At 41.6% G+C, this 23333-nt stretch overlaps 2 protein-coding genes across 2 annotated transcripts in view; one reads left to right on the top strand and one right to left on the bottom strand.

The window, feature by feature from the left end:
* Nucleotides 1–13813, bottom strand: part of MLH1 (mutL homolog 1) — a 48506-nt gene extending 34693 nt beyond the window's left edge. Inside the window, exons 1-8 of the mRNA XM_055321686.1 lie at nucleotides 13668–13813; nucleotides 11681–11771; nucleotides 9299–9397; nucleotides 6607–6680; nucleotides 5028–5100; nucleotides 3596–3687; nucleotides 1700–1742; nucleotides 1506–1594 (exon numbers count right to left, since the gene is read on the bottom strand). Coding sequence (XP_055177661.1) covers nucleotides 1506–1594; nucleotides 1700–1742; nucleotides 3596–3687; nucleotides 5028–5100; nucleotides 6607–6680; nucleotides 9299–9397; nucleotides 11681–11771; nucleotides 13668–13783 — 677 coding nt within the window. The 5' untranslated portion in view covers nucleotides 13784–13813. The remainder of the gene's footprint in view (nucleotides 1–1505; nucleotides 1595–1699; nucleotides 1743–3595; nucleotides 3688–5027; nucleotides 5101–6606; nucleotides 6681–9298; nucleotides 9398–11680; nucleotides 11772–13667) is intronic.
* Nucleotides 13814–14141: 328 nt separating this feature from the next.
* On the top strand, nucleotides 14142–21986 carry EPM2AIP1 (EPM2A interacting protein 1). The gene is made up of 2 exons (XM_055321519.1): nucleotides 14142–16846; nucleotides 20164–21986. Exon 1 carries the CDS (start codon nucleotides 14266–14268, stop codon nucleotides 16090–16092), a length of 1827 nt encoding a protein of 608 aa, XP_055177494.1. The 5' UTR covers nucleotides 14142–14265; the 3' UTR covers nucleotides 16093–16846; nucleotides 20164–21986.
* The last annotated feature ends 1347 nt before the right edge of the window (nucleotides 21987–23333 follow it).

Genomic DNA, 23333 nt, shown 5'->3' with positions numbered 1-23333 from the left:
CTCTGCCTGAGGATCTTCACAAGTGCTGTCCCTCTGCCTGGAAAGCTCCTACTGATAGCTAGTTAATTCCTCCTTATCCCTCCTATGTCTGGGCTTACTCCTTCAAAGAACTTTCTCTGACCATCCCTTCTCCCTGACCCTGAGAGATTCTCCCGTTGTGCCTTATATTTTTCCTTTGAGACACCTAGCACAATCACTAATGAATGGCATAATAATTACTTCATGTGTCTTTCCAACTGGATATGAGTCCTCTGAGGGCAAGAAGCATTTCTGCTTTATGCCCTACTATATTTCTCAGCACAGCACCTAGCAAACAGTAGGCATTCATAAAGCATTTGCTGAATGTACAGTAAAAGCTGTCAAGTAATAATGTGTACTCTGAGTCTTTGAGAAGAAAATACAGCTTGCGGTGTTTCTCACACACAATACACCAGCAAAGCCTTTCTTCCCAAAACTGTCTCAAGAGGCTGGTGTTCTGGAAATATCCTTTGGGAACTGCTGCTCTGGGCAATTTCTAATCTCTTATTATCCCTAGGAATTTCATAACGACTAGTTCTGAGTCTTTAAAGAATAAAGAAAGCTCGTACAGTTTTCCTTGTACAATAGTGTGCTCTCCCTGCTCTGGGAACACAGTTTGCAAAACTTCATTAACAATTAATAAAGAAAAGGGTAACTAAAAGCAAATGGACTGTTCCCTAGTCAGGAACTTGGTTCTGCACAAAGAAATGAGTAAATTGCCCTCTGAAGTAGAAAACTGGGCTCTAGGACTACTGCTGCTTCTAAGATTTTTGGAAAAAGTGAAGCCAGGGGCTGCCTTCTCCATCTGCATGTACCCTGCATCCACACCATTACGCCATGCCTGGCACAGGGAGAGCCCTTAGTATTTTCCCCTTCAGATTATGACATGGGCACTTTGGGCTCTGCGGAGTCCTGAGATTGAGCCAGTGCTCAGTGGTAGAAATTGTGGCTTTCGCTTGCACGAGGAGTGCTGTCAGGAGTCTATACTGCAAGTTCCCCAATGCTTTCCTTGATGATGAAGATTTGGTAACAACTTGCCACCAGATGGGAAGTCCTTAAGGGCAGGAATAGTTTATTTGTCTTTGCATCCTTAACTTCTGGCACAAAGCCAGGTATGGGAGGCAGTGAAAAAATGCCAAACAATAACAAGTGAAATCCCAATGTCCTGATAAGGGAAATATCAGGAAAAGAGGGAGCACTGGAAGATGAAAGAATCCTACTACACTGTCAATATTTTGAAGTCAGAGACTAGAGAGAACACACTGATTTACAGCCAGAGCTTTTGGGAGATAACATGCATCCAGGAAGTGTGGGTTCCCTGAAAACAGGACTCCATGAACAAATCTGAAGCACAGAAATAAGCCCGTATATCTCACTAAAGCAAACTCTTAAGGTAGGTGCTACCTTGGCAGATTCCAAAATAATGTGATAAATGATAAACCAAGACATGGAATGCAGATTTTTCAAAATATCAATTATCAACATACCGGCTGACAGCATTTCCAAAGATGGAGCGAATATTGTCCACCGTTGTGGCATTGGGCAGTGTCCTAACATCAGCTACGGTCTCGCCTTGCTGATGAACAGAGCAGAAAATACAACTTAGTTCTTCAGGTGAAGTATTTAAAAAAAAAATCCCTTTTTCTAATATATAACCATCCCTTATAAACCAACCACTTACTTTTTTAACTGAGAAACTAATGCCTGAATTGTGTATTGAATACCTGGCAAAGAAAAGACAAGAAAATCGTCAGCAGAGTGGCCAAATGCACAATATAAGGCAGATTTCCCTACCGGTTAAATAATTCCGTAGGGTTAAGTGATTTAAACGGAGATACATACAGTCAAGAATATCTCCATATATATTTTACCCACAGACTTCATGGAGATAACAATGCTAAATGTGGCAGAATCAAACAAAAAAGTTTTTTTTTCCTTTTATAGGGTTCTGACTACACTCAAGGATATTTCAATATAATCTCCTCCTTGCCCAGTTTTACTTTCACAAACCCATCAGGTCCACATTGCATCTTGAGAACCTTGCCTTTACAACTCCTGAACTCTTTCATTCTCTCCCAGAGCCCCTCAAGATAACCCCTCCCCTCACCCGCTCCTTCCTCAGTCCCAGGCTGTTCCAGCATCTTCCAGTCTTTTCTGTTGCCTATTATTTATTGATTACTCCTCCCTCCATAAGCCCCATGAACTGAAGGACTGTGTCTTGCAAGATGCATTCATGCAGATGACAATAAAGAATTCACTTGACCACACCTAGATCCAAAACAGCCAACTAGAACTCCTTTATTTCCAGGAGATAATTAACATTGATGCTGATTTATACAACTCCAGGGAAAAGCAAAGAAATTTGATGTATAAGTCTGTTCCATTTTATTAGGAGCAAATGTTGTACTCATTTTGGAGTTATCAGAAATACTGAAAAAAGGTTAACAGATTTCTGCTACAATTCAAGGATGTGCAGGCTTAGAGAGCCCATGTCAGATCCACCAACACCAGCAGGTGAAGTAAGTCTACGGTAGACATTATTTTCACCTGCCCTGAACACTTTATCCTTCTTTTAACAGCTCCTAGTCTTTCTTTGGGAAACGACCTCATCCCCATTCCACCTGATATACTCTTATAGACTGCCAACCAAGGAATCTCCCCATAGACAGGGGCACTTGACGAGGGGACCCAAGCCATGCCAATCTGATGTACTCTCCCAGGAAACAGACACTTGAGTAGTCAGAAAAGAATGAAAACAACTGTACCAGGGCCACTATCAAATCCCCGAAGCCAGCCTGGTTTCCATCCTCCCCAGGAACCAGCTACTAACACTTCTTGCCACTTGGTGAGTCACTCTTTTTTTTTTTTCTCTCTCTTTTTTTTTTAATTTATTTTTTATTTTTTATTTATTTATTATAGTCACAGAGAGAGAGAGAGAGAGGCAGACACACAGGCAGAGGGGGAAGCAGGCTCCATGCACCGGGAGCCCGATGTGGGATTCGATCCTGGGTCTCCAGGATTGCGCCCTGGGCCAAAGGCAGGCGCCAAACCGCTGCGCCACCCAGGGATCCCTTGGTGAGTCACTCTTAGCCTTCCAATAAATTTCTTTTGGACTCAAGTTGGCTAGAGTCCATCTGTTTTGCTTTCTACCAAATAACCCTCAATGAAGAGACCAAGTGCTCCCTCCTGGAGAGATCAAAGCCCAGAACCAGTGACTAAACCTTGACCAGAAACCATCTGTAGGCTAGAACAAAATGTACTATTTTCCACCTAGCTCACCAACTGTTCTCAATTTCTTTTTTAAGATTTTATTTATTTATTCATTAGAGACACATACACACACACAGAGAGAGAGAGAGAGAGAGAGGCAGAGACACAGGCAGAGGGAGAAGCAGGCTCCATGCAGGGAGCCCGACTTGGGACTAGATCCGAGGTTTCCAGAATCAAGCCCTGGGCTGAAGGCAGTACTAAACCACTAAACCACCTGGGTTGCCCAACTGTTCTCAATTTATAAGCACCGGCACACGTTCCTTCAGTGAGAGATCTCAAAAAATGACTCCTAGATTTTGGACTGTACCTGCCAACAACTTCCAAAATTTTCCCATACTCTTCACTTGGATTTTTTAAAGCTTTCCTCCTCGTGGATATGTTGTAAAAAAGGTCCTCCACCTGAAAATATAGATTTTTTTCTTGTAAATTCACAGAAATGCATGGAAATAAAGACTCAAGCTGTCTACCTAAAGCTGGCTAGCAGAGACTCCAACTATACTTACCAATGGTATAGTTCTAAGCACTGATTAGGGGAAGGGGCAAGAGATAAGTCAGCTTTAACAAACAAAGGAAATAAAGTATATTTTTTCTGCTTCCATATTCATTCATTGATTCCTCAAATAGATACTGGGTCAGGCTCTTTACTTTGTGCTGAGAATACAAAGACAAATAAAGCACAGCCTTACCCAGGATAGTGAATGATTCAATGGGGCAAACGCAAATTTACAAATAATTACACTATCACATGGCATCCAAACATACTTTTTAAAAGATTTTATTTGAGAGAATGAGCATGAGAAAGAGAGAGCACACATGCCCAAAGGAGCACCAGCGGTAGTGGGGAGGTGGGAGGCAGAAGGAGAGAGAAGCAGGCTCCCAGCTAAGCAGGGAGTCTGACGTGGAGCTCGATCCCAGGACCTGGGATCATGCCCTAAGTTGAAGGCAGATGCTTAACATACAAAGCCACCCAGATGCCCTTAAACATATTTTTCAAACTAAGAATAATTAGAAAATTTGAGATCATTTGGGCTTTTTGGAAATCACACTGTGGTCACCCTATATACATGATTGTCTTAGCATGTCTGTCTTAACATGCATTTAGAAGCATACTTTCATTTCTGCCTCCTGCCTGCCTTACTTACCAAGGCTAGGGCTTAGAGCCTTCAGGGAAATGTCTGTGAGCTAGGGTTGGAGATGGAGCGGTGGGACACAAAAGATGATAGTAGGGTACTTTAGGGGATTACACAACGAGAAAAGACGGAATGTGGCACCACAGTAGACTCTCTCTGATTAATGATACAACCATATTACTCAAACACCCTCAGAGAGGCGAATATTCTTTATTCTACTTGAGAGATGGGAAAAGTGAGGTTAAGGGCCAGTAAACAACTTGCCTCTGGACACACAACCACCGAGTGGCAAGGCTGAGACTCTAACTCATGTCTTCTGGAGCCAAGTTTAAGGTTCCTTCAATGCCAACTACTTTGCCACTGATTTCTGCCATTCCAATAAAATAATCTCCCAGCCTGTCAAAACAGATGGAGGGAGCACACAGGCTACCATGTCACAAAAGCCAATTATCAGTCCTCCTGTTTGGAGAGCAGTATCTTGCTGTTTCTATTAACTAGCAAAAATTTGTTTTATTATTACTTTGAAAACTCAGAGACAATTTTATTCTTCATTTCAATATTCACACAAAGCTCTTTCCAAAAACTTATACTCCCCTGTACCATTCTTACCGTGATCTGGGTCCCCTGATTGCCTGCACACGGTTTAGGAGGAGCTTTCAGCTTTCCATCCGAATAAGTTGCTCTTAACAGAAAATATAAGAGATTATTAACATCCAATAGAAGTGGAATATCTATCCAAAGAGTAAAAAGTGAATTATATCAACAATAGATTAAAGTATAGCCATGCTATCTACTGTCCTCATTGCCGTTTTCTTCTTTTTCTATTATTTCATTATGATTCCAATTGGATACAAAAAAAAAAAAAACCTATACTTTTAGTAAATGTTTTTTTAGTTCCTGAGTTTTGAGCTACAAAGAAATAGTTTTGCCACTGCCTAAGGTGATGGTAAAATTTTTTCAATAATTCTGTAATCCTCTGGTGGGGCTACCACTTGACAGGCCGGCAGAGGCCCTGGTAATAAACAAAGGCCTTAGAGAACTCTTAATCTTAATCACTTTTCCCTAAAGTGCAAAACACTGTGCTAAGTGATCTAGAGAAGCAACTATTCAGCCTGGGGGAGGGGAAAGGGGTGAAAGCATCACAGAACAGATGACAATTCATCTGGGTTTTAGGGAGGAAGAGTTTCAGAGACCATCTAGGAAAAGAAAACATAGAAGCACAGAAGCTTTGGAACACCTGGCAGCTGGGAATTTGTGGAGAGCAGAGGCTAGAAAGGTGGACAGAGAGCACAGTGGGAGTGTGCTATTTAGGGTTGACTCTGGATTTCATATCACCATGGAAGGGAAGCCACTGGAGCTCCCAAGCAAGAGCATAATATAATCCCAGTAGTAAAGAAACAGAATTTGTGTCCCAGGCTATTTAGGAAGACATTAATCCTCAAGTATCTCCCTGTTTTGTGAAAAGGAATTCTGATCATATCAGCACACCCAGATCCTAGGGCAAGTATAATTCATAGAGTCAAACTCCTCCAGCAACAGTGCTGTATACTCTAGAATGCTCCCTTTTCCATTAGGTATTTGGAGCTATTTTCTATATTAATTTATGAACAATCTGTATGATTAAAAAATTATTTTAAGGTACTCCTACCTGTCCTCTAGTAAATGGCCAGTGCTTATAAAAACCAAGGTGAAACTATGATTCCTCAAATCCTGTTTTTGTTCTGTTCCAAGGCTGTCAGCCTTTGAAAGCTGTGCCAGTGGCCACCCATGGGAGGGGAAGCCAGCACAGGCACACACGTGTGGCAGGGAGCCAGGGGCTCACAAGCTAGCTAAGGTACCATGAGCCTCTATCACCCCAGCAACAATCCTGTAATCAAAGTGATACACTATTACAGCACACAAGGGCAGAGTAACATCCGTGTTTACCACCTACTTAGAATACATCTGGGTAATAGAGCTTATAAGCACTTATATGTCACATCTTATCTGTTAAGAATCCATGAGTAAGATTATTATCTAATAATCATCCCTGTGCATTATCAACTGGTCCATAGAGAAAGAAAACTTATCCAAGATCTTGGTCAAAAAAGATGACACTGGTGTTTAGAAAAGGTTAGAAAGGTTTTGAAATTTAGGCATAAAGCATGTTTAAGGATGAATACATGAATGAAAGCAGACTGCACCATACCTGTATGCACATTTTGCCTCAGCTGTTTTGGTTGTAATAGTAACATGCGCCACATGGCTGATGCTAGCCAAAGCCTAGGAGGAAAAGAAAATTGGAATTAAAGAAAAACTCACTGCTGGGTCACCCACTGTCACCTCATTAAAGAGAAGGGTGATCTAAATTACCCCTTCCATTTTGTATTAACAAATGGCAATAATGGGTATTTTGCTCACTTACTTTCATGATGTTTAAAAAAAAAAAAAAAGGATATCAAATTGAATTTGTAGCATATTACCAGAACAAGGGGAAAATACATATTAGAAAAAGTGTAAAAGGAAACACCAGAGCATTTTAAAAATTTATTTTAAATCCAGTATAATTGGGGTTTCTGGGTGGCTCAGTTGGTTAAGTATCCAACTCTTGATATTGGTTCAGGTCATGGTCTATGGTCTCATGATCTTGACCTTGTGAGATCGAGCCCCACATCGGGCTCTGTGCAGAGTCTGCTTAAGGATTCTTTCCCTCTCCTTCTTCCTCTGTTCCCATGTGCATGTGTACACATGCTCTATCTCTCAAAAATAAATGAATAAATAAATCTTAAAAAAAGAAAAAAATAAATCCAGTATAGTTAACATACACTATTACATTAATTTCAGATGTGTAATTCAGTGATTTAATTCTGTAAGTTACTCAGTGCTCATCACAGTAAGTGTACTCTTAAGCCTCCTCACCTATTTCACCATCACCCCCAACCCCTCCCCTCTGGTACCTATCAGTTTGTTTTCTATGGTTAAGAGTCAGCTGTTTGGTTTATCTCTTAAATTCCACATATGAGTGAAATCATATAGTATGTGTCTTTCTTTGACTTATTTCACTTAGCATAATACACTCTAGCTCTATCCGTGTCATTGCAAAGAAATGCACCAGACTATAAATGTGTTAGCATCAAGTGTGTTCAAGCAGCAGAATTATAGGCATGCTTAATATTATTTTCAATGATTTGCCTTCCAAGAGTTTGGAAACTTGCCTTCAGAAATGGGGGCACTCCAAATACATAATGTTGCACACTATTACACAAAACTGTTTTCTGCAAGCACTTAGAGGTTTAGAAATATAAATTTAATTTTTTTTTTAATTTTCTAAAGATTTTATTCATTCATTCATGAGACAGAGAGAGAGAGGCAGAGACACAGGCAGAGGGAGAAGCAGGCTCCATGCAGGGAACCGAATGCGGGACTTGATCCTGGGACTCCAGGATCACGCCCTGGGCCGTAGGCAGGCGCTAAACCGCTGAGCCACCCAGGGATCCCCAATTTAAAATTATCTAATTAAGACAAAACAAATTTTTAAAAATGACCATTTCCCCCCGTGTAACCAAGACTGGTTTCCTAGCCCACTGGAATCTGTTCCTCCTTTCACAAGAAGGACATTACAGAATATAAAAATGCAACCAGGCACTGTGATAGGGTATGTGTGACAGCAACTCAAAAGACAGTGAACACAGCCTGTGGCAGATTCAGTTCATTAATAAGGAGCATGGCTTAGGCTCAGAGAGTACCAGGTCCTAGCTGGATTTCCCTAGTTAATGTGACTGAGCTAATTTTCATCATTAAAAATGTAATGATTAAAAGATAAGAATTCCTCCAAAAAATATCATTTTTCATTCTAAGAAAATCAACAATTTCTTCCTTTTTTTTTCTTTTTAAATATTCTATTTATTTATTTGAGAGAGAGAGAGAGCATGAGCGTGAGACAGCACAAGCAGTAGAGAGGGAGGAGGACACCCAAAGAGCACAGAGCCCAACTTGGGGCTCTAGATCATGACCTGAGCTGAAGATAGCCACTTAACCTACTGAGCCACCCAGGTGCCCCAACAACTTCTTCCTAAAACGGTCAAATAACAAATATGTTCAAATATCTGTCTCAAAATTTTTCTTTTTACAGTTGCTCAAATCAGGATTCAAGTAAGATGTATGCATTGGAGCTGGTTCATATGCTTCTTAAGCCTCTTTTTTTTTCTTTACAGAGTAAGCAAAAGGGCTCAAGACAGGGGTGGGGTGGGGCAGAGGGAGAAGAGAGGGACTCTAATGCAGACTCTATACCCAGTGTACAGCCCAAGGTGGGGCTCGACCTCATGAACCTGAGATCATAACCTGAGCTGAAATCAAGAGTCTGAGGCTTAACCAACTGAGCCACTCAGGTGCTCCAAGCCTCTTTTAATCTACAGGTTTTTGCTTGCTCCTCCGCTTTTCTTCATTGTAGTTTATTTGTTGAAGGAAACAAACAAGACTTTTATCATGTAGTTTCCTAACTTCTGTATCATTTACCATGCTCCCTTGCTTCCTATATTTTCCCAGTACTGGCATTCAGGAAGTACTAATCAGATTCACATTTGATAATTTGACAAAAAAACAAAAAACAAAAAAACCCGTTGTAGATGGTGCTGCATTCTCTATTAAAATACACCTAACATCTTGGAAGGAGGGAAGGGGAGCTGTATCTGTAGATAAGATAGTTTTCAGTATGTTAAAGTACTTATGAACAATCCTTGGTTTTGGAAAATAAAATGTAATTAAGTTTGTTCAATTTGCATATATTTAACATGTAAAAAGCATCATATCTTATTTACCTCTGTTTAGAAACATATGTTGACCAATGGCAGAAATGTCATCACAGGAGGATATTCTACACATTTCTTTAATCTTCAGCTTACCTCACCTCGAAAGCCATAGGTAGAAATACTAGCTAAATCCTCAAAGGACTGCAGTTTACTTGTAGTGAACCTCTCACACACAATATCCAGATCTTCTTTCTAGAAGATACCAAAAAATAAGTAAACAATTATGGTATTCATTTTTCCAAATCTTGAATTCTCCTTTTCTTGACTGAATCCAAGAAGAAATCCCTCTTAAAAAAAGTTATCAGTAGTAACTTCCTCACTTGGCATCCAGAATGCCACACACTGTCCTGATGTCCCTTCTCTCTCACTAGTCACATCTCTCATTTGCATTTGCTGGTTTCATCTCATCTTTGACTTTGGAGTAACCCAGGACTCCAGCCTTGGACCTCTTTGCTGTCTACACCCACTCTCTTGATGAGTTTTCCCAGCCACATGGATTTTATATATAAATATAAAATTTATATATTTTATATATAAATCATTATTATTAGAAACCTTTTTATTAAAAAGCTACAAAAGCATTTAATTACAGTAAAATATACATTAAAAAACTTCACCATTGTAACCATTTTTTAAGATTTTATTTATTTATTCATGAGAGACACAGAGACAGAGACACAGGCAGAGGGAGAAGCAGGCTCCATGCAGGGAGCCCGATGTGGGACTTGATCCCAAGTCTCCAGGATCAGGCCCTGGGCTGAAGGCGGCACTAAACCGCTGAGCCACCCGGGCTGCCCTAACCACTTTTAAGTGTACAGTTCTGTGGCCTTAAGTGTATTTGCACTATAGTCCAATCATCACCATCATCCACCTCTAGAACCCTTCCATCCTCCCAAACTGAAACTCTGTCCCTGTTAAACGATAACTCTCCATCTTCCCCTTGCCAAGCCCCCTTGCAACCACCATTCTACCTTCTATGAATGGGACTACTCTAGGAACCTCCTAGAAGACAAATCATATAGTATTTGTCCTTTTGTGACTGGCTTATTTCACTTCACATAATATCTTCAGGGTTCATGCATGTTGCAGCATGTGCCTGAGTTTGAATTCTCTGTAAGGCTGAATAATATTTCAATATATATATATCACATTTTTAAATCCCCTCATCTATGTAAACCTGGGTTGCTTCCAGCTTTTGGCTATTGTGAATATGCTGCTATGAACTGGGGTGTACAAACCTCTTCAAGACCTTGCTTTTAATTCTTTGGACTTTATACTTACCAGATCTACTGAATCACATGGTAAATCTTTTTAATTTTTTTCAGGGATCAGCAGGCTATTTTCCATAGTGGCTACACTATTTTACATTCCCACTAACAAATGCACAAAAGTTCTAATTTCTCTATATCCTTTATAATACTTGTTATTATATTGTTTTTATAATTGCCATGCTAACAGGTGTCAAATAGTATGTCATAGCTAGCTACTTTTACTCGTATTTCCCTAATGACTTGTAATGTTCAGCACCTTTCCACTGGAGTCTCATGGTTTTTAATGCCATTAAAATGCAACACACTAAATTTTTATCTACAGCCCAAACCTCTACCCTGCCCTCCAGACTCACACAGTTACTCAACTAAGAGCCATCTCAAGTTTAACATGCACCCAAATGAATTTCTGATCTGCCTCAAATGTGTTTCTTCCATAGGCTTTCTCATCAGTAAATGGCAACTCTTTTTTTCCATTTGCACAGGCCAAAACCTTGAAATCATTCTCGACTCCTCTTTCTCCTACACCATGCATCAGCATATTCTGAGAGCTTTGTCTTCATAATCAATGCAGGATCTCAATGCTTCTTGCCTCTCTACTGCAACCAAATTGGTCCAAGGCACAGTCACCCCTCTCTTGGATCCTCCAAGAGTCTTTTTCTCACTGCCTTTGTCCTGTCCTGCTATAGACTATCTTCTACATTCTAAACAAAGGGTTCTTATAAAACTCACCAAGCCATGTCACCTCTTTGCTCAAAACCCTCTCACAGTATCCCACCTTATTTAGACTAAAAGTTAAAGATTCTACAAGGGCCCATGGGGTCCATTATGACCAGCTTACTCATCTCCTACTATTTCTCCATTTCTTCACCCTGTTAGAGGCCTCACTCTGGCCTCCTTGCTGGTCCTTAAACAAGTCAAGTGTACTTCCATTTCGTGGTCTTTGCATGTTCTCTCTGCCCAGAACATTCATCCTTTAAGCAGCCTCATGACTCTATCCTTGGCCTTACTTTCCTGAATAAGGGCCAGCTTTGACTTGGTACTCAATATATATTTATCACTAGAATTGAATATTTCAGTTAGAAAAAAATCCCATCCACAGAAGCCCAGTTTCCCAGAAACAGAACAGAGAAGGGCTCTCAGTCACTTCCTGTAGATGTATCCCACAGAGCACACAAACAGCCTGCTCCTCTGAGGTTTCACTTACCCTAATCCCAGTGCCATTGTCTTGGATCTGAATCAACTTGAGGCCTCCCTCTTTAACAACCACTTGGATACTGGTGGATTTTGCATCTAAACTGGCAAATCAAACAGAGAAAAAAAATTATTCTCCAACTATTCTAACGTACGTATTTTAATATGAGCCAAACTGTAAGAACAAATTCCCAATAAATAGAAGACTGATTAATGTGTTTTTCCTCCATTTTTCCCAGACTCTGTGACTACACTGTAATGAGTTTACATGCTGTGTGAGAGAGGGGGAAGAGAGAGAGGCATGAGGAGGCATTTCCAATAAGACATTCAACATCATTTCTGTTCCTCTGGGAAAGTAAGTGAAGTTAAAAGTAGGATCATTTTACCATGTGCCTACTTCTTACCTTCTTCTCAATTAATTTTGTCATTTATTACTTCAATTTTATTCAGCCTCAGGTTCCCAAGTGACCCTAATAAGATGCCATTTCAAAAAACCATTTGTATTTTTCTATTTATTCCCTTTTAAGAAAATTCATTTTGTGGGGGACAGAGAGAAAAATGGCAATGCAGAAAGTTGAGAAGCCAATAAATCTTTCGTACTTTCAAAGAGTAGCCAACAATCACAGAGAGCACAGACTACCGAAAACAAATTCAGTCTGTGGCTGCAAGAGAAAGAAAAGTAATCTGCTCCTCAAGCAGAAAAGCCTTTCTTCTAAAATAAGGCAGTAAGGGGCAGCTGGGTGGCTCAGTGGTTGAGCATCTGCCTTAGGCTCAGGTCTGGGGGAGGGGCCCGGGGAGCCCGAGATCTAGTCCCCATTGGGCTCCCCGCAGGGAGCCTGCTATTCCTTCCGCTTCTGTCTCTCATAAATAAATAAAATCTTAAAAAAAAAAAAAAGACAGTAAGTTACTCAAAGACCTTCCTCAGAAGCCCATGAAATGAAGTCTTGATTTGCATATTAAAACGAGCATAACTGGACCCCACACAGAACCATAGGCTGGTCCGGTTGTGCGTGGAGCGGCAGCGAATCGCCGCGTCGGGGAGCTCCGGCGTGGATGGAACAACCCGCCGCCTCTACCGGAGAGCAAGGGACCGGCGCCGGCCGCTCCCGCCCCGGCGCGCCTCCCGGTTCCCTTCCCTCAGAGGCCCTTGCCGCCCCGTCCCTTCAGTCCCGTTCCCCGAGCGCTGGGTTATGTTTTCACAACAGATCTCCCCACACACCCACCAGCCTTCGTGGGTCATTTTGTTCTTTCACCGTTATTTGTTTTATTAGCATCAACTGATTTCAGCACGAAGGTGACGCTTAGGTACATCATGAGCACGTCTTTTTTGAAGTTTATGGTTGACACCCGCCTTTCTCTCCAGGTTTTTAACCTCTTCCTTCCAGGGACACGGCCAGACTTAAGAATCCACGGGAAACTCCCTAAAATCAGGAATCTTCGATGTGCCCCCCAACCCCCCAAAAACACTAAGAAAGGAAAGGGAGGAAAACACTAAGTTGGGTCACTAATTTGGCAATAGGGAAAATCACAAATTAAACCCAAAGTCCGTTGGCCTGTCCTAAATCCTCGACAATTTACTTGGAATAAAAAGAAAACGAATTGAACGGATTATTTTTGGAATAAACAAGGAACGTTAATACGCATAACACGGTACCCTCCGAAGCATGAAGAGATCCTCCCCCCCCCCCCCGAAAATGTGTATGCATTTAAAATTTCGCCCCTTCCGCACATACAAGTTTAAAGGCAGCTCCGGTAACTGACGGCGCCATTACAACAGTACTAGGCGGCCCCCACTGGCGGACCCCACAGCGCTCTCGCGAGAGCGCCCAGGAACTCGCGTGACGCGGGAAGCAAGGAGGCAGGATCCCGCGGCAACTGGCGCATTGCGCATGCCCGTATGCGCCTCCGCCCGGGGCAGGGAGGCGTGTCCGCACTCCATCCTGAAGAGGGGCCTGTTAAGTCGTAGCTGATCAGGAGGCCCGGCTCCACTCCCTCCGTACCAGTTCTCAATCATCTCCTTGATGGCATTAGCCGGCCGCTGGATAACTTCCCCTGCCGCGATGCGGTTCACCACTGTCTCGTCCAACCGCCGAATAACCCCCGCTACGAGCGACATTTTGGCGCCAGAGGAGCCTAAGTCCCGTCGAGACGCTCACCGGAAGTGACTTCAACCAATCACCTCAGGGTTTCGTGCTCACGTCTTTCCACCAACTTTGTTTACGCGGTCTTGTCCCACCTCCCCCCGGCAGTCGCTGCGGAGCACGGGAGCTCTTGATTGGGCAGCCGCCTGCCAGTCAAGTGTCCTAAGTCCGCGGGTGGCTGGGTGTCTCGGTCCCGTCCTAAGCGCACGGCTTCAGGCCGCCGGCTTCTAGCGTATGCGCCTGCGCTCTGTCCGCTCTCCCCATTGGCTCGCTCCTGGGCTAAGGCCTACGAAATCTGCAGCCAATAGGAAGGCGGGGGCCGCCGACGGAGGTTGGTGTCCCCCTGCTGGGGTGATTTGGCGCAGAGCGGAGGAGGCGCCTGCTCCCGCTCCCGCTCCCCCCCCCCTCTCCTTGCGGCCTCTCGGAGGTCGGCCCTATTCTTGTGGCCTGCAGTAAGATGTGGATGACGCCCAAGAGGAGCAAGATGGAAGTCGACGAATCTCGCGTTTTCCGAACCGAGTGGACCCAGCGCTACTTGGTGGTGGAGCCCCCGGAGGGGGAGGGGGCCCTGTGCCTGGTCTGCCGCCGCCTGGTCGTGGCCACCCGCGAACGCGACGTCCGGCGCCACTACGAGGCCGAGCACGACTACTACGAGCGGTATGTGGCGGAGGGCGAGCGCGCGGCGCTGGTGGAGCGTCTGCGGCAGGGCGACTTGCCGGTGGTCGCCCCGCTCACCCCCGAGGAGAGGGCTGCCCGCGCGGGCCTCGGGCTCGCCCGCCTCCTGGCCTTGAAGGGTCGCGGCTGGGGCGAAGGGGACTTCGTGTACCAGTGCATGGAAGTGATGCTGAGGGATGTCCTGCCCGATCACGTAGGCGTTCTGGACGGTGTGGACTTATCTCCGGAGGTCACGCGGCAGAGGGTCCTGAACATTAACAAGAACCTACGCAGCCAGCTCTTCGACAGAGCCAAGGACTTCAAGGCCTATTCCCTTGCCTTGGACGACCAGGCCTTTGTGGCCTACGAGAACTACCTGCTGGTCTTTGTCCGCGGCGTGGGCCAGGACTTGGAGGTGCAAGAGGAGCTTCTGACCATCATCAACCTGACTCGCCACTTCAGCGTTGGTGCCCTCATGGCGGCCATCCTTGAGGCCCTGCAGACGGCAGGGCTTAGCTTGCAGCGAATGGTTGGACTGACCACGACCCACACTCTGAGGATGATCGGTGAGAACTCGGGACTGGTGTCGTACATGAGGGAGAAGGCTGTAAGCCCCAACTGTTGGAATGTTATCCATTATTCAGGATTCCTGCACTTGGAACTGCTGAGCTCCTACGATGTAGACGTAAATCAGATCATAAATACTATCTCAGAATGGATAGTTTTGATTAAGACCAGAGGGGTTAGGCGCCCCGAATTTCAGGCTTTACTGACTGAATCTGAATCGGAGCATGGCGAAAGGGTTAATGGACGATGCCTGAACAATTGGCTTAGAAGGGGGAAAACTCTAAAACTAATATTTTCCCTGCGGAAAGAGATAGAAGCATTCTTGGTGTCAATAGGGGCAACGACAGTCCATTTCACAGACAAGCAGTGGCTTTGTGACTTCGGCTTCTTGGTGGATATTATGGACCACCTTCGAGAGCTCAGTGAGCTACTGAGAGTCAGTAAGGTCTTTGCTGCTGCTGCCTTTGACCATATCTGTACCTTTGAAGTGAAGCTGAATTTACTGCAGAGACATATTGAGGAAAAAAATCTAACACACTTTGCAGCCTTCAGAGAAGTTGTTGATGAGCTTAAACAGCATCTTAAAGAAGATCAAAAAATATTTGATCCTGATAGGTATCAAGTGGTGATCTGTCGTCTACAGAAAGAATTTGAGAGACATTTCAAGGACCTCAGATTCATTAAAAAGGACTTAGAACTGTTTGCAAATCCTTTTAACTTTAAACCTGAATATGCACCTATTTCAGTAAGGGTGGAGCTAACAAAACTTCAGGCGAATACTAACCTTTGGAATGAATACAGAGTCAAAGACTTGGGGCAGTTCTATGCTGGATTGTCTGCTGAATCTTACCCTATCATCAAAGGGGTTGCCTGTAAGGTGGCATCCTTGTTTGATAGTAATGAAATCTGCGAAAAGGCTTTTTCCTATCTGACTCGAAACCAACACACTTTGAGCCAGCCATTGACAGACGAGCATCTCCACGCCCTGTTTAGGATTGCCACAACTGAAATAGAGCCGCATTGGGATGACCTTGTGAGAGGAAGAAATGAATCCAATCCATAAGCCTTGGTAGTACAACACTGAGACACTCAAAGAGAATCTTATTCTAAGAGCAAACATTTGTCTGGTTTTCAAGTTAACTAATTTGGATTGTGGCAAGGCACCAAGTTTATTCATCCAACTTGATCACGATTCAGATTCTTCTGACATGTTTTTTTTTTTTTTTTCCATCTCAAGAGGCAGCATGGGACTGAGACATGCAAACACCTTTTTTAAAAATTTAATGACAAAGTCATTGTCTTTTGCTTTTATGATATAATTGTTTTTAAAGAAGTTCATTATTGATGTGAGTTGAGTTAGAAGTATGTTTTGAAGAAATTTTAGCTCTTATTTTAACAAAGTGTTAAAATTCTGATGCATATGGTCTGAAGTAATCAACTCCTTAAATGTATGTTTGAGCCAGTTTGCAGAAACTCACATAGCAAGTTCAGAAGTTTCTGAAAAGGAAGAACGTACATACAGTGGAGGTATTTTGTCTAATTATCAAAATGTTTGAGACTATTTTTTTAAACATTTTTCTGAGTCTGAAGTAAATACAGATTTCTCTCACCCCCGCCCCCTCCTGCCCTATCGATAATATTACCAGTAGAAGAAAATCATACAAAATTTTAGTTTAGAGGAGTAAGAATTATTTTTAAATTGCTGGTTTAGGAGGCTTCCTGCATTTTGGAAATCAGACTATCCAGTTATTGGGGGTCTCCCCTGAATTTTTCACACTTGGGTGCTGTTTTATCAGCTTGCCTATTAAAGGACTACGGTAAGTATAGAATCTTAATGGTTGCCCATTAGTAGTAATTCTTTATTCTACTCCAGACAAGTTTGGCCCTATCAAAAAAGGATGACAATAAGATTATTAAGATTATTGCTCTCCAGGATCAGGAGGTGTGAGATATTTTAGCTTTATGCATGGGTGTTACTGCTTTATAAAGAAATCCTGTTTAAAGGGAACTCTTTATTTTAAAGTGATATGACGTCAGATTGTGTTAGCTGCTGGAAGTGGATTTATTATAGAACTTAAAACTGCCCCACACATTTTGTATTTAAGATAGTGCACAAGTAGAAATATTTGACTCTCAAGCATTTTTATTAACAGGTTGTAGCAAATCCATATTTCTAGTGAGACATCTGCTTTATGCTAAAACAGTAATTTTCAAACTTCTGTTAACCATAAAAAGGAAATAAATCTTACGGTAAGCTAAATATAAAAAATGAGTTAAAAGCAGGACCCAACTTAGAGGTCCTTTCAAGTACAATTTGCAAACTTGTGCTAAAGTCCTGTCTTCACTATTGTAACACGCTATTCTGTGGTCACTAATCCAACAAATTCATGGAACCAGGATGCAACCAACAATTTAGAAGGAATTGCCTGAGTAATCAAAATAGATGTCATAGAGCTCAGGAACCAAGATTGTGTCAGTGGTTCTCAACCAGAAGCAATAAGTCCTGTTTCCGGAGGTTGTTGGAAAACAGGGTTTTTTGTTTTTTTTTGTTTTTTTTTTTTTTTTTTGTCGTCAGGCTGATCTGGGGGGATTTTGCTGGCATTTAAGCATGAAGGACCCCCCCACCCCACCCCACCCAGCACCCCTGCAATACAAAGGACAGCCAGGCACAATGGAGAATTACGCTTCCCAAAGTGCCAGTAGATTCCCCGTTGTAGATTATTTTAATTTGAGGGACAGTGCAAATTACCAGTAGAAGCAGGATGAGAAAGGCAGGTCAGGCAAGCTGACACTACTTGTAGGGGAAACTAATTCCAGCATTCCAGGTTTGGCTGATAAGGTGAGGTAAAGGCTGTGATAGATTCTGGTAGCTCAGAGTAGCATTTATAAGTCAGTTTTATATTGAATCAGACTAAAGGGCTCTATTCTGTTAAACGTAATTAGAGCAGAAAAGCAATTATTTAACAAGCTAGTAATGGAGAATGGTCAAGTTGATATTTTTGGTTAACAGGCAGTAAGCTTAAATATCTGGGAAAACAGTGAAAAACCAACCAATCCCCTCCACCCACACCCCCACCCACACCCCAATCTACCGGTAATTTGCCAGTAGTTTGGAGCATTCTCTTTAATTGCATTTGCTTTACTGAAAGTGTTTGGAGGACCTACTTCTGCTTTCCTACTCTAGTTCCTAAAATATTGAAGTCTTGTACATTTTGTGAAGTTCCACTATATATTTTGCCTAAGGTAATAAAACTAGTTTGCATCATGTAGTCACTGAGTTGGGGTGGAGATACAAGCTAAGGATTTAAAATTGACCCTAAATAATAGAGAATTTGCTATAAACTAGTCTTGTTTGTAAAAAAAAAAAAATGTGTGTATATTATTGTTTTCTGTATTAAGTAATTCTGTAACTGCATGGCAGTCTTTTAAATTTTGTTTTGTTTTTACAAAATAGTTGTTACTGGTCCTGTTGTATCAGTGAATATAGTTAAAATAAGTATTATTAAAAAAAAAAAAAAACTTTTGTCCCTATATCTCCCACTCCTACTAGTTTTCTGAAAAGCTTTGTCTGTATTCCCAGTCTGTCAGTGCCGCTCAAACTACTCTACCCAGCTAGATCCTTGTCAGCATTCTTACCCTCTTTGACACCACTGACTACTTTTCCTTGAAGTACTTGTATATGTTGGCTTCAGGGGTAGCTACTATCTGCAGGTATGCTTTCTCAGTCAGCTTCGTAAGCACTTCTTTCCCTTACATGTTTGTGTTCTTGTGATTTTAAAATTTTGCTTCAGAGCTACTTTCTCCATCATCTTAGCTGCTCTCATCTCTGTCCGTGGTCAGTTACCATCTATATGCAAATGACCCCCAAATTCATATCTGCTTTCTAGGCCTTTCCTAATTCACATATCTATCTAATTGCTAACTCAAATCACTCTGCTGTCTCATGGACACCACAGCATGCCATTGATCTTGCCCCCAACCTGTTCCCTCTTCTGTTCCCTCTTTCAGTGGATGGCACTACTGCTACCAGTTGCCCTAGCCCAAGCCAAAAACTGATCTATCCATGACTCTTCATCACATCTGCTCACAAAAACCTTTGTGTTAAGTCTACTGTCTAAGGTTTTTCTCACTTCTCTAGTGCTACCATGCTAATTCAGGCCATCAGCCTACCTAAATTATAGCAACAGCATCCATGTTAGTCTCTTTTTCTCTGGTTTTGATCCTTTTTAACGCTGTAGCCAGATTGTTCCAAAAGACATACCTGGTCATATCTCTCCACTGCTTTCACCACTGCATAGGGTAAGATACAATTTCTGTTCATCTTTGAGGTCTCAGTTTAAATACCACCTCTAGGAAGCCTTCACTGATGCCCTCTAGACCAGGTGCTCCCACTGCGCACTCTCTCTAAATACCCTTTTCTTTTCCCAGCCTCACACTTGGCACATTTTGTTGCTACGTCTTTATTGATCACTGTTAGACTGTAAGCTTTCCGAGGGCAGGGACCGTGCCTTGCTAGCTGTTCTGTCTGTAGTGCTTAGCACAATGTCTGGCATTCCAATAAATGCTTGGATGAATAAATATGTGCGTAGTGTTTTCTGATCTTTGAAGCCCTTTCACAGTCTCATTTGACCTTCACTGAGGTCTTCCTGCCTTAGTTTGTTTGTTGGGTCATTATCATTCACATATTACGAATTAGGAAATGAAACTAAGTTCTTTGTGACTAGAGAATTGTATTCCCAGAATTTAGCTCAGTGCTTGGCATGTGGCTCAATTATTTATTATGTGAGTGTTGTTGAGGAAACAATCTTAGATTGCAATTTGCCCTAGTAAATGTAAGTAGTAAAGCCAGGATTCAAACCCAGGTATACTTACATAAATCTATGGAATGTTAAGAAGTCTTAGTTTCGTTTCTTTTTCTTTTTCTCTAATTTTCAAAGGTAGAGTTCCAAAGGAATGTAGATGAAAAAGGTTGGACAGCTATTTAGTGAACGAAAACAATAAATACTTCAGTAATTAAAAAGTTACACTCAGCATTAGAAAAAGATAATGCTGTTTAAAATATTCATTTTCCTTTTGTAAAGTATCAATCCTAGAAGAAAATGGCATACTATTTACTTGCTACTTTCCTTTACAGATGATTTCTGGCTCTTCTGGGATTTAAAAGTAAGTAAATTTGATAAAGTATTAGAGGAATGACTATCTTCCTGGTGTCCCTAGATACCCAGTTCTCTTGCTTTCTTGCCTATAGAATGTCCTCATCAATTCTCCAAGGATGATGACGCAAAAGTAACATGTAGTCAAAGTGTATGTCTTAGATTTGCTGTATTTCTTTGCTTTCTTGTTCACGTGCCTCTGAACTTAATATCTGGGTAACTGGGGCTTTTGGGATGTTGTGGAAGAACTATACCCATAGTCTTTTTTCTCCTTGAGTCATTTTGTCCAATTTAAGGGATTAACCAGTGTTACACTTAGTTGGACTTTGAGTCTGAGGCACATTAGCTCATCCAGAAATCTTAACAGGTGTGATAGTCATCCAGTGATCTTTGCTGCAAAACTGAATTTTAGTGGGTTTCTTTAATTCTTTGAATTAAAGAATTTCTCTTTAATCTTTTCATAATTGAGAAGTGGCCTCATCCTATCTAGTAAGTACTCAAATTTGTGAACTCTACGCCCTTTCATTTCTGCTTGCAAATTGATGAATTCTGAGGTCATCTCTCTTCTATACATTTTGTCAAATGCAGCCAACAGCAACCATAAAACATTTTGTTTTCCTTCCTGCCCCGTTAGTAAAGGATAGATTCTGTGCCTTCCAGGCTTTCCCAGGAGACAGTTTCACACTCCATAACATGATTTTTGCCCCATAAGTTATTTCTTCCATCCTCTGGTAACAGTTTCCTGAATGCCTACCAACTAAGCCAATGTGTGGTATGTTTAAGTTTTTTATTTAAATGGTGCCAATTTCTGTATCAAGATGGACAAAGTTGTCATAGAATAACAATCACAAAATCTCAATAACTTTTCTCTTGCAACTTGGCTAGGGACTTTGCTCGAGGTCAAGGGTCACCAAACTGCAGTCCACAGGCAATTTCCATCCTGTTGCCTGTGTCTGTAAATAAAGTTGTATTGGAAGACAGCCTTTCCCACTTATTTATGGCTATGGCTGCTTTTGTTCTATGATCGCAGAATTGAAATAGCTGTGACAAAGAATGCATGCCTCACAGAGTCTAAAATATTTACTATGTGACCCCACAGAAAATGCTCACTGATCCCTGCTCTAAGTTGTCCTCATTCTGGGACTCAGGTTAACCAAGCAGATAGCATGTAGGATGTGGCTGCTCATTTTGGGAAATGAAAACAATACAGCAAATCCCTTATAGGCTCTTAAAGCACTTTCACTGACCAAAACAAATCCCATGGTCACACCAAAGTTCAAGGAAGAGTGTAATCCTTCCATGTGCCTCAGAAGAAAACCAGAAATATTTGGAAGACAGCACTAGATTAACACATGGTTATATCTCTCCATTTATATAATTTCTTTAAAAATATTTTTTTATTGAGGTATATTCACTAAAGTGTAAATATTAAATGTATGCTTCAGTGGATTTTTATATACACCCTTGAACCCATCACCCAGATCAAGACACCAAACATTTCTAGCACCCCAGCAGATGCCCTCATGTCCCTCTTGCACACAGAAACTCTATTCTGACCTTTATCACCATAGTTTGCTTTTGTCTTTTCAAAGCTTCATGTAAATGTAATAATTATATGTGCTCTTGTGTCTTTTGTTCAATACTGTGTGACTCATCCATGTTGCATGTAGCAGCAGCATTTTTTACTTCTGTGCAGTATTCCATTGTAGGACTGTACTGCAATTTATAAATCCATTCTACTGTTGATGAAAATTTTGATTGTTTCCAGTTTGTGATTATTATGAATAAAGTTGCTATAAACATTTTCGTATCTGTCTTTCAGTGAATATGTGCACACACTTCTCTTGTTATACTCTGGTATATACCCAACTCCCACACTATCCTGTAATTATTCATACAGCAACCAGAGTGATCCCTGTTGTAAAATATAAATCAGACCACGCCAATCCTCTGCTCAAAATCTTCCAATGGCTTAGTATTATAATTAGAATAAAATCCAATGTCTTTATTGTGGTCTACAAAATCCTGAATGATCTGCACCCCAACATAACCCCTTTTTCTTTCTCCTCGGTCTTCCGTTGTAGCCTTCAGTCCCTTTCCCTATCCTTAGTCACTCTGTACTGGACACTGTGATTTGGAAAATCAAGGTAAATTATTGACCCTGTCCCTAAAGTGTGTTATGTACATAGATAATTTTAACAAGCCATGACACTGGTTTGTGTTAAATCAGTTACTACTTCTGTAAGGAATAAGAGCCAAATTTGCCCTATGATTAATTAGGGTAAAATAATTTACAATTATAAAAGTGTAAAGTAAATTGCAATCCCTGGGAGGGGTTTAGAGAATAAGATTAAAATGTAAGATCTCCCTGATAAATTAAAATAATGTGTAGTCTTGCATTTTAGTTCTGCTGATCGTGAATTAGAGTTCACCAACTTGACTACTCTCACAACTTACTATTTCTTATTACATGTTCACTTCCTTGAGGGATAGGAGGGAGCTGGGGGTAGGGGTGAGAAGCATTGGAATAAATAAAGAAGTGCTAATATTAAGCGTGTTCCAAAATAGCACCTCATGACAAAGGGCCTCCTTAAACATTGTACCATTATTGACACGTTGTTGAGTATTGTAAAATAACAAAGATTTAGACATAAGCTCTTTCCACATTTTTTTACTTTATTGATATATAATTGAAGTACAATAAACTGCACAGTTCAAAGTATAAAACATGATTTAGACATATGCATGAAACCACCATCAAAATAATGAATGTTTCATCATCCCACAAAGTTTGCCGTTTGGTTTTGACTAATGGGAAGGGAAATATACTACAATTTAAGTGGGGGTGGGGAAAAGGACTTTATTGAAAGAATATGAAGTTCTCACAAAGCCACTATGGTCGATTTCCCTCTCTGAACTTTTTAATCAATTTTGCCAGCCAGCCTTTGTGCATCTCCCTGCCTCTCACCACCACACTCCAGCGCCACTGACCATTGACCCAGCCTCCTAATACACCAATTCCACATTCTTGGGCAGAAGTTGTGACAATGCAGTCTGGTGATGTGTTCCTGAGGCCAGGTGTTTCTGTATACCTGAAGTGAAGTGAGTGATGACTATGAAGGGAAGGGCCGCTAATATATTTCGTGGGGTT

Source organism: Nyctereutes procyonoides, unplaced genomic scaffold, assembly GCF_905146905.1.
Source record: "Nyctereutes procyonoides isolate TBG_1078 unplaced genomic scaffold, NYPRO_anot_genome, whole genome shotgun sequence".
NCBI classification, from domain to species: Eukaryota; Metazoa; Chordata; class Mammalia; order Carnivora; family Canidae; genus Nyctereutes; species Nyctereutes procyonoides.
Note: the sequence above shows the minus strand (reverse complement) of the source record. Positions and strands in the feature narration are given on the sequence as shown.

Coding starts and splice junctions, on each gene's coding strand:
- EPM2AIP1 (XM_055321519.1), top strand. CDS start 14,266: ATGTGGATGACGCCCAAGAGGAGCAAGATGGAAGTCGACGAATCTCGC.